General features: G+C 39.1%; 1 protein-coding gene across 2 annotated transcripts in view; it reads right to left on the bottom strand.

The window, feature by feature from the left end:
• The window catches only part of ca16b (carbonic anhydrase XVI b), a 110,862-nt gene that overhangs the window by 73,234 nt on the left and 25,354 nt on the right, over positions 1 to 12,274 (bottom strand). The window contains exon 2 of one of the 2 annotated variants that reach the window (XM_061784951.1): positions 5,352 to 5,456. The exons of the other annotated variant lie outside the window; for it this stretch is intronic. Within the exon in view, the coding sequence (XP_061640935.1) occupies positions 5,352 to 5,456 (105 nt within the window). The remainder of the gene's footprint in view (positions 1 to 5,351; positions 5,457 to 12,274) is intronic. 2 annotated transcript variants of the gene reach the window in all.

Raw genomic sequence — 12,274 nt, 5'->3', positions numbered from 1 at the left:
AAATTACTGATGTTAAATTGTCAAGTAGTTTTTTTTTTATTAGAATTTATTAATTGTTGTGTTTAAAGTGCCACTTCCTCCAAGTTTTGAATAATGATATTGTCAATTGCTTCTTTCTATTGAAAGGGAATAAAACATTAAAAACAGAATTCTACATTTTGGAGAGAAAAAAATTGGGATTTTATGTTAAAGCCATATCGTCCAGCCTTAAGAGATATTTGCTAAACTATCCAAATCAGGAGACAGATTTCATAGATTGGCATAGAAAAGAAAAGTTGAGAAATGGATTCAGCCGTGATACAGTGGGTTCATGCAAAGCCAAAACAAACAACCCTGGCAATCAAGAGCAGTGAGTTAGGTAATCTTGCTTTGTATCCTCTAAAGTACTAATTAAGTTGGATCAACACTGCGATTGATTGAAAATGACATTCACTTCATTATGTGAGTTATGAGTGGAAAGATTGCGAATGATCATGAGCTACCTGAGTGAAGTAGAGTAAAACAGCCAGACCAAGAGAAATAGAATCCACAAATCTCCCACAATTACAGGCTCTCAGCAGCCCGAACAGCTTGTCAAAGTGGCTTCAATCCAAACTTCTGTAACTGATGCTCTGCAAACACACTGACACTTGGAGTAAGGCGGATAAGCAACTCTGAGCTCATAGTCATTTACAAGTGAGATGAGCGCTTCAATCAATAGTTATTTTATTCATCTCGCTGTGAACACTGAAGGAACACAAATCATTTTACTGAGCATGCTTGACTTCTATCCGCTATGGATGACATGAATTTGATTCAGGGCACAGTCAAAAACTTGAAATATTAGATTTCAAAAACTCATGAAATATTGGATTTCCTCATATACTGTAGTCACTGAGGGCGTTACTCAACAAATGCAAATCTGACAGTATAAATCATTTTTCTATTGCACTCATTCGGGCTGTGGGTGAGCAAGACGTTATCCCAGCTGACTTTGGGTGCGAGGCAGGGTACAACCAGGACTGGTCACCAGTCAAACGCAAGACGTAAAACAACCATTCACGCTCACATTCACACATATGGACAATTTGGAGTCTTCAATATAACCTCACATGATTGTTTTTTAAAAACACAGTTAGATTGGATGGAGCGGAGTTTCGAACCCCAAACCTCAGCTGTGTGATTTCTTATACAGAAATCTACATTTTGATTTCAATGCCACAACATGTAAAATATGATAAGGTATAAGGGCATAGCAAACAATCCATTGCCCTTGTGCAAAAAAAAAAAAAAATGCATAGAGTTAAAAATGAAACCATTGCTGAAACATTAAACAAATCATAAAGTAAGACAGGAGAAATAACTAACAGGGTAGACGTAAAAGCTGCAAAGATAAAAGGAAAAATGATGCATAAGTTTGTTCCTGTGGGAGTCTTTTGTGAGTATGATATCATCCCTCTTATGAAAAATGCTTCTATCCCACATTCACACACACACACACACACACACACACAAGACATGCCTTAAATAACTTTTAATCAAATTTCATACTGTGGGTTTTGAGGCTACTCACATCAAGGTTCATAAGCAATGCATATAGGAAAGTGACTTGTTAGATAAGAGCTCTCATTGCCTCATACTATGAGGGAGGGCAACATTTTAAAATTAATACCTAGGTATTTTTTCCTCATGATAATTGTTTGTATTTATTTATATAATGCTCAGCTTGCATGCATGATTGCATTGCAATATTCTGGTAGCACCTGTAAAAGCGAGGTTATGGTTAACGCTAGTCACATGCTATACTGCCACAACTCTGTAGGTAAAAAAGGAGAAATGTTGACAAATTTGGATTTTGACAGCACGGTTTGACTGAAGAGACATTTAATGTTGACATGTCGGAAATAATAGAAGCAGTGTCTTAATTCATTATCAAATGCTCACAGGGTGGTGGGTGTGAAACTTCGTAGGGCTCTATGCATGTTAGGGTGCGTGGCGCAATGCTGAAGTCTTGTCTTGTCCTCACTACCTTCCAGCTTCAGCCTCAGCCAGCTGTCTGCATTTCTTTTTACACTCACTTGCACAGAGCAAATGCCCTTAATAACCATTTAGCTGCTGAGGCACGCTTGTCGGTCCTCTATTCACAGCCTTAGCTGCTAATTACCTTTTCAAGGCAATGGACATTTCTATGTTGCCTCAATGCCTTCCTTTTCTTTCACAGAGAGGTCAAGCGAGCTGACTGGTGAGGGATTAGCCAACTGTACAATTCCACAGAAACCTCATCTTTGTTCTTTTTATGAAACCATTTATGTATAAAAAAAATCCGTAAGCTGTAACGTATCAAGATGATTCCGATTGATGGGTTTGGTCTTCATTAAGGTGGATTGAAATATAAATCACAAGATCAACGATCCACACGCAATCGAAATACGTCAAATGGCGTAGCCGCTGCTGCAAATATAGGATTTCCTGCACAGCAGAGGCGGGCTGAAATGATACTCATCATTAAAAATGAATGACATTTTATTACATCTAACATTAACTTTTATAGAGGAGATGCGTGATTTCACGCAATAATTCCTACAGAGGCGGTCAGCTACTAATTAATTTGATGTTACCACCTCAGTTATGTTGAAAGGCAGGGTTCTTATCTACTTTCCATAATTGGACGTGTATTTAAAAATCTTTAAATTATCATGCTTTTCGTTGTCGCGGCCACTCAGTACATTTCAAAAAGCTGATGTTGATGCAAAATAATTCTAGTGAATTTAATAAATTACCTAATCAAATATATCAAATAAATTACTAAAACTACCTTCTACCATCTGAAGAACATATCCAGAGTGAAGGCTTGCATGTGTCAAGCCGACCAAGAGAAGCTCATCCATGTTTTTATCTCAAGTTGACTCGACTATTGTAATGGTCTTCTGACCCTAAAAAGAGCATTAAACAGCTGCAGCTCATTCAGAATGCTGCGGCTCGGGTTCTGACCAGAACAAAGAGGTCAGAGCATATTACTCCAATTCTAAAGTCTGTACACTGGCTTTCAGTCAGGTTTAGAATAGATTTTAAATTTCTGCTACTGGTCTAAAAATCACTAAATTGTTTAAGTCCTGAATACATGAATGAAATCCTAACGGAATATAAACCCAGTAGGGCTCTGAGATCGACAGACTCAGGTCAAATAGTGGAGCACAGAGTCCAAAGCAAACATGGTGAAGCAGCATTTAGCTATGATGCTGCACACAAATGGAATAAGTTGCCAACAGAAGTGACGTCAGCATGTCAAGTGTGCATGTTTTTAAGTCCAGGTTAAAAAATCTTTTTTTCCCATGCTTTTTAGAGCATTTCCACTTTTAAATGATATTTCTTGCACTGTATGCTGTTTTAATTGTATTTTTATTTATTATTATTTTTCCTCTTTGTTTTAAATGTTTATAAGATTTTTTTTTCTTTGTTTTTAAATGCTTTTAATCATGTCAAGCACATGGAGTTACCATGTGTATGAAATGCGCTATATAAATAAATTTGCCTTGCTTTGCTAATCTTAAGGGAGGTGGCTTGGAAAAACAATGTCAGGTTTCAAGTGATTACAAGCCCCTCTAACGTGTAACATATTGTAGGAAGTGAAGTAGTGAAGTGAAACATTCACTTCTGGTGCCGGTCAACTGGGAGAGAATAAGACCTGTATCTTAAGTGACATGCACACCTTAGCAAACTTGCCCTGTTGTTCCAATTGCTGCATATAAACATAGGCTTCTTTTGCAATTGTTTTATCAAATACAAACTGCCCCCTCAATGCAATCATTCATAGAAATGCATTACATTTCAACAGCAAGTTAGTTATTTTTCCAGATGGCGTTTTTGGACCTTGGAAGCTGTAAATACAATTTAACAGAGTGCTTCTCGCCTCCCAGACCCATAAAGTGAGGTGCCCTTTACCAAAGCACATAACCTCTATTTCCTGCTGGACAGCTTTGTTTGCACTGGGGCCTCAGGTGTCTGATGCAAATCTGTATGGCTGAACATGAACCGGTGCTTAAAAACAACAACAACAACAACAACAACAACATGTGCTTAGCAGGAAAAAGTCCATGCTATTGAACAAGCATTAGTAAACCAGTCAGGTTTACTAATTTCTAGTTTCATGAGGAACCTCAAAATGTCGAACTGGGGTTGGATGCCTTAATAGTAAATGTAATGAATGCAGAATGTTTCTGGTTAAATCGTAACCCAAATTCAAAACCGTAGTGGCTGTGTTTACACCCCCCACAGTTTATACCATGACATATCATTAATAAGTTCTCATATCAACATTTATTTTTTTCAGTCTTTGAACTTAACATCAGTTGTTGCCTTTTAAAGGCTGTGCATAACATTTCAACTTCCACCATCCACACCTTGAAGCTGCACATAATATGAGAACTCGTTTCAGCCAGCATCAAAGAATTAAGTCTGTGTGTGTCTTTTTCTTCTATGCAACTGTGAAGTAAGAGGACATCTTTAAAGCAGAAAGACTGCTGCAGAGTCCAAATATTTAACGGTATGTCCAGCCTTGCCTAGTGTTTCAGTATCATGATCGTTGGAGATGTATGCTGGCAGTCATGTGGATGACTAAGCACAACAGTTATTTATTTTTATTTATTTTTGCTAAGTTTCTTTATTTGTCCATTGGCTTTAAGGACTAATAATGTTCCTTAAAACATTGCCTCTACAGTAAATAAAGTAAATAAAATATTATTGGCATTATTACTGGTAATTTGGACTCAAAGATGCATTATTCCAAATTTATAGATCTACTGGTATACGGGAAATGGTTTTAAAAGTTGACCAAATCGAAGACGAAGTACAGAACAGATTGTGGTTGACCTGTTGTACAATTTCCACTTGTCAAACAGATTGCAGCCGCATCCCTAAAGTATGCTAGAAAAACAAAACTACACCGACACTTAACAGTACACGCCTCCGTATGAGTGGTCACTTTGGGCTGCAGTGTTTTTTCTAGTGGAGGGAAATATGAAGTAGGCAAGTCTTTATTTCCCAAAAGCACTTTGTTTGGCATTAAAAGTATGTATGCTAACAATAATGAGAAGCAGGAGGGAGGCCAAGAAATACAGCTGTTTTCACATCTCAGCCAACTGTTGCTGTGCGCGTCTGATGAAAACATTCGCCAGGAACGCAGATAAATCTAAGAGTTATATCTTAGTACAGTGCCTATGACTTCCTGTTAAAATAGAAGGGAGTTCGGGAGGATATGTAATGCATTTTTAAAAAAGAAAAAGAAAAAAACACTCATACAAATCATACAATTTCTCTCACAGAGACCAATAAATTGAGAAGACAAACAACTGATTCTGAAATGAGAGATTTACCTGAGTAGGACCAGTAGGAGTCCCCAGCTGCCCTCCTGTCCCTTATTAGACCTGTGCCCCCATGATGTCTTGCTTCAGCATGGTGAGGCTGGCCATCTGATGCAACTGTGAGGAGAAGAGAACATTTAGGGAGGCCACCAAAATAAGATTGCCAAATGTTAGTGTTGTGCTAGGCTAGGCCAGTGGGTTATAAATATGACATTCATTGAATTTCTACCCTTGGAATTTTGTATTACTGCTTAAGTATCTTATCAAATGGAGGTTGCTGAAACTCCCAGCATGCTGGTAACCACGGAGAGAGATAATGATCAAAATACACTTCACCAGTATCTACCACCCCGATGTCTTATCCTTAGAAGCAATAACAAGAAACGTGTGCCAACGAAAATCTCTCGCTTCCAGACCAGTAAGCATCGTTTGACATAGAGCCTGAATGGCTGGCAATGATCATCACCATCAAGACCTGCAGACAACAAGATTTGCCAGCCTGCAGAGCCGGTGATGTGTTGTGCACTCCAACAGTTACCAACAATTACATCCATTTGAGCAGCAGCTGGCCTGGAACTCAGCTGCACCACTGATGCGCTACAGTATGGCTGCCACAAGCAGTGACACTGTCAACTGCAAAGGATTCAATCACACCGTTTCTTGTTGTACTTTTGACAAGCATCAAACAGATTTTTTTTAGTGTCTCAGACTTCAAAAATTATATTATATACATTGGAAGCTCTAGAATTTATTTCCACTTGGAAAAATAAGAGCCTAAAGTCACACAAAACATCCAAGTGCCGACGTCATGAAGAGACTGAAGGATTAACTCTTGGCGAGTTAAGCTTTTTCTTTGCTTTCCTGCATCACAGCAACCACCCCAGCAAAAGGTGTTAGAAGAATGATATGAGAACAGAAGAGTAAACACTTAAGCTATGCGAAGTGGGTGGATACATAAGTCATAAGACTCCATTCTTAACAAAACTGAAAATATTTTGTCTTTTTGTTTAAAGGTTTACAGTGGTTAAACTCTTTCTACACTTTTGTGACAAGTAGTAATGGTAAAACAACTAAGATGCAAATCACCTGAAATGGAACTTACTGGAACATAGGAAACAGCCTGGCAACAGTCAGTACAGAAGAACCAATACAATTAATCAAATATTGATTGCATACACACTACACAGATAAATTTTACAAAGCAGATAATATTAATAGTTTGTGGCCTAAAAACATAACAGCTAATTAATGACTAGTATTAAAAATTATTAGAGCTGCACGATATGTCATTTGAGCATTATCATCGCAACATACATGTGCGTCCTATATTCTTTCATATTACAATATGTATCGCAGGGTTAAAAAAAAATGCCATTTAATTTTTTTCCAATATCATGCAGCCCTAAAAATTACTAGAGAAACTTTTTAACAATGGATATAATTTAACTGTCCATTACACTCCATTCTGTGTCTATGAGGTGTCGTCAAAGAGTGAGTAATTTTACTCAATATTAGTTTTATTGGACGATAGGGCTGGTTGATATGGTCCCATCTCGATTACTATCGCAATTTTTTTAGATTGTTTGTAAACGTTTTTACGCAACAGTACAACAAATGTAGTCAAATATAAAATAACACGGTCAACTAGTTTACAGTCTTGACAGTGTTTTTGCAGGTATGCAAGACCCAAAATATAATAATTCCCTCCCTTGGGGCTAATCAAGATGCTTAAAATATAAACTATAATTTTCAAGTAATGACGCTACATATGGTGTTAATATTATTGCTACTTAAATGTGCATCATCTTTAATAACAATACAACCATCCATCGATGCATTTTCTGAGCCGCTTCTCCTCACTAGTAGGGTTGCAGGCATGCTGGAGCCTATCCCAGCTATCATCGGGCAGGAGGCGGGGTACACCCTGAACTGGTTGCCAGCCAATCGCAGGGCACATACATACAAACAACCAGTCGCACTCACATTCACACCTACGGGCAATTTAGAGTCTCCAATTCATGCATGATTTGGGATGTGGGAGGAAACCGGAGTGCCCGGAGAAAACCCACGCAGGCACAAGGAGAACATGCAAACTCCACACAGGCGGGGCCGGGGGATTGAACCCCGGTCCTCAGAAATGTGAGGCTGAGGCTCTAACCGGTCATCCACCGTGCCGCCTAATAACAATACAGATACATCAAATATAACCCAATACACATTTAACAGTATAAAAATTAGCAGGACTGAATAGTGTCTTTTGCTAACAACAACATTCCTCATGTCCAATATTTAAAACAGTAAACCCAAATGTCACTTTGCCTGCACTGACAACTGAAAAACAAAACAAAAAACAAATGCACACACAAAAAAAAAAAACAGCTCACACTGCTGACAGAAAGTTTTAGTGGTTTTGAAACTAGGAACCAGTACATGCCTAATTACCATTACAGAAGGTACGTACAGTATTGTGTTAAAAAATTTAGCAAACAACTTGTTTCACTGTACATGAAACAAATATCTGCCACAATAATACATGATGGCAATAGAACCCAGAAATCAATGAGTTAAAAGTCGTTGACTTTTATCTCTTGTATATCCAGCAACTCATAACCTCTCACCCCTGCAGCCACTTAAAATAATCTTGGCTGTTACTAATAGTTGCATCATTACTGGGGATTAATTAAACAGCGCTGCATCAAGCCAAGTTCTCCCTTGCTCTTTAAGTCAGCACATTGATGCCTCCAAAAATGGCATTCACAGAGGCGTGAGTGTATTCCAAATCGAACGCAACGTGCTTCGAGGAAGGTCACAGAGGTTACGGTGGAAACGTCATAAATAGCCGCGTTGTTATAATATCTATCAATTCGTGGTGGATGAAAATGATGCGTGTGAAACTGAGAGGGAGGCTGCATCTGTGGCAGAGACTCAGAGCATGTTTGAAGGAAGGTTGTGAAACAGGAGGGCCGCGCAGGCTTTGATCAGAGCGCATAGGAGACAGCTCCATGTCAACAGTTTACTCTCATCCATGTCAACTGTCCCCCGAGGCCAAAGGATTAAAGCCACAGCATCGCTGATTGAGCCGAGCAGAAAATGCATTTTGTGCTGGGCCTAGGATGGAGGATAGCCTTGCTTAAACCATCTATGTTAAATCAAGGAAACTCATGCAAATTACAATTATATCTAATGGTTTAACATGAACGCATTGTACCTTTTAGCCACGTTTTCAAGTTTTTACATCTGATTACTTTAATAAGAAACAAGTATCAAAGGCCCTATCGATCAAAAGAGCATGTAATGTCTCGGCATACAAACTCCTTTCCCCCTTTTCATCGCCCTGAGGGCAATCTCCTCCGCTGCTCTACTGAGCTATTTGTTCCATAATATCACACTCAACAACAAGCCAAGAACCTCCCGAGAGCCTTGGGAAAAAAACAACAACAGCCTAACAACCACCACAGGAGCGTTTCACCAGCATTAGACATCTGGGAGTCAAGTTAGAATATCTAGTGCATCCCAGGTATTAGCATCAAGTGCATGTAGTGGACAAGTGTGTTTAGTTACTCAGCTGCAAAGGATGAAGTATCTATTAGTGGTAAAGGCAATTATCAGGGAGGGAGGCCTTGACATGAACATACACATTTTAAGAACAATAACACAAACATTTCTGCGTCGAAACTACAACCAATAATCATAAAACTATACACACGGCCATTTGTTGCAGATGCACGCACTCAGTCTATGGGACATCCTTGTCAGTGAGTTATACAGAGAAAGAAAAAAAAATGCCCAAGGTTTAGGGTCACATTAAACAAAAACAAAAAAAAGGATGAAAATAAAGTGGTATGTCATTAGAGGAGCAAGATGAGATGGCTCAGTCATTTGGTTAGGATGCCTCCTCAATGCCACCCTGGTGAGGTGTTCCAGGCAAGTCCCACCTGGGGGATGACCCCAGCAAGACCCAGGATATGCTGGCAAGACTATGTTTTTCGTTGGACAGTGACAGATGGGCTCTAATAAGGTCATATGAAGTAATTAAGACACTAAATACATAGAATTACAGAACAACCACAACTTCAGATATATACATTACTATTCTAAATATACCGTAATTTCTCATGTATAATGCACATTTTTTCCCCCCACCAAAATTGTCAAATGTCAATAGTGCGCATTATACATAGGCATAGGGTAAAATAATTTTTTTTTAAAAAAACAACGTTCACATTTTATAAATGTATGCCGCCATCTAGAGATTATGAAAAAGCTGTACACTTTCATTCTAGTATGCCACCGTATGATTTTTCTGAAATGCTTGACAGTTTAAATTGAATCCCATTACAATAAAAAATAAATGTGATTCGCCTGGTCTTTCATGTTTTCTTTAAAAAATTGTACACATCTTAAAAATTCTGCCTGGGTAGTCAAACATATGAACATAACTTTGTCATTTACTAAATAAAAGTAGGACTGTGAATTTCAAAATAAGAACAAGTATTACGTGCTCAAATAAAGTGCTTCAGAATAATTATTTGAAAAAACTAACAAAATACAGATAATACTTCATGTTTTGATCATATAGGTAGAAGCAAAATCATGCATTGTAAAAATGCATTATACATAGGTCAAAGAGTTTTCCCGAATTTTTAGGTCAACTTTGGGGGTGCGTATTATACATGGGTGCGCATTATACATGAGAAATTACGGTACAGTAACACACTGTCGAAAAATGTGTGTTAATGATCATATAACCAATGTTTACTTTTGATTGACACCGTCAGTGATAAATGAAAAAAAAAATTCTATCCACTGTGGTGAACTTATTCTACATAGGCAAAAAATGACTAAAAATATTTCATGCAAAACTGAAACTGTGTATCATGATATGATGTACATTACATCCCACATATCACTTCTATCAAAAACATATATTAAATAAAATAACACAGGGCTTGTTTTTGTTACCTATCTATCTTTGAATAATAAGCAAAGCCACATGTTGGGGCAGTCTAATGCACACAACTCTCAATTTGCTCCTTCTGCTGCGGCGTGAAAGTTCACCACACCCCTCGAGGCTTCCCACAGGTCCCAAGAGCAGATAAGTCATAGCAGGTCCAAACAGTGTGGGTTGACTGATTCAGTGGGGCAAGGAAGATGCCACGCTGGGCAACAAACAGATTTGCTATTACGACTGCTTGAACAAATGTGGGATAAAGGAAGTAGAAAATGAAAAAATCTAAACAAAAACACACCAAAAAGAAATTAATATTGCTCTTGCCAGGGGGGATTTTTATCTTTGTCGCTGTAATTTATGTGGGAAATTGTTAAAAGGCATGGGGTCTTTTAACAGACAGGTAAAACATGATTCTCATAGCTTGCACTTCTTTATTTATTATTGACTGGTATTAAAATTAATTGCCTGCTAAATAAAAGTAGTCTTTCTAAAGAAGAAATTTCATATTTCCTAGATGTCTCTGTTCCAATCCAATTTTATTAGGACAACTGCTTGTTACATTTCTCCTGAATTAAAACTGGAGGTTTTAGTCCTTAAGATGATGATGTAATGCATTTGGACTGGAGAAAGCAAACCACCAAAAAATTTGGTAACGCAACCTTGACATGACAAGACAGATCACGCCGCCATTACAGTTCACAGAGACAACACATTCATTCTTTGGCTAGTCATCATGTGGCACACTTGGGTTTCATGTTAATTATCCGAAGCAGTTATGACCTCCCACCTTGAAAGCCCAATTACCGTATTTTCACGACCATAAGGCGCACATAAATTTTACATTAAATTTAATTACATTTTTACTCTTAAATTTTCTCCAAAATGGACGGGGCGCCTCATAATGAGTTCCAAATTCTGTAAATGTTGTTGTGTGACTATGATGAGCGCGCCGCTTGACTGACTGGGAGCATTTCCTGCCGACACGCTGCTTATATAGAGGAAAGGCGGACGTGACTGAGGACAGCATGCAGACGTTAAAGGGTGACGGGTGCGTGTGAAAGAGGAAACTAAAGGCACGCCCCCAGTAGGTATATAGTGCCGGGGTGTGCATTGTGCAAAACAACATCGGTTTGGCTAAGGACCCCCGAAAATGGCACCTACGCAGAGACACGCTTACGAAGCACAGTTTAAACTGCAAGCTATCAGTTACGCGGAGGAACGTGGGAATCGAGCAGCCGCGAGAGAATTCAAGATCAACGAATCCATGGTTCGCAAGTGGAGTAAGCAGGACAACGAGCTTCGCCAAGTCAAGAAGATGAAGCTGAGTTTCCGCGGAAACAAGGTGAGGTGGCCGAGTTGGAAGACCAACTCGAGCAATGGATTAATGAGCAAAGAACAGCCGGGAGAAGCGTCTCTACAGTCAGCATTCGACTGAGTGCATTAACTCGGAGTTTGCCATCATTCCGGGAGGCTTGACGAAGGAACTCCAACCGCTGGACATCGGTGTAAACAGGGCGTTCAAAGTGAAGTTGCGAGCAGCGTGGGAGCGATGGATGACAGATGGCGAACACAGCTTTACTAAGACTAGGAGGCAGCGCCGGGCGAGTTACGCCACAATTCGTGAATGGATTGTGGATGCTTGGGCTAATGTGTCTGCTTGCACTGTTGTTCGACCTTTCGCGAAAGCCCTGCATCATTGCTGAACAGCCCCCCGGCAACGAGACTGACTCTGACAATGACGAGAGGGAACCTGGCGTGTTTGATGGAGAACTTGCCCCGCTGTTCATTTCGGATACAGAAGATGAGGTCTTTGATGGATTTGTGGATGAGGATTGATCAAAAAATAACGTGAGTACATTGTTAAACTACTTCAATAAAGTACAACCGAACACAGTTTTGCTCCCGCTGCCTTTTTAAAAACATTGTTTTAGCGTGCATGCATGCTACCGTATGTTTTAAGCTAGCGTATGTTTTACCATGCCTG

This window comes from Phyllopteryx taeniolatus, chromosome 9, assembly GCF_024500385.1.
Source record: "Phyllopteryx taeniolatus isolate TA_2022b chromosome 9, UOR_Ptae_1.2, whole genome shotgun sequence".
NCBI lineage: Eukaryota > Metazoa > Chordata > Actinopteri > Syngnathiformes > Syngnathidae > Phyllopteryx > Phyllopteryx taeniolatus.
This window is presented reverse-complemented; position numbering and strand designations above follow the sequence as displayed.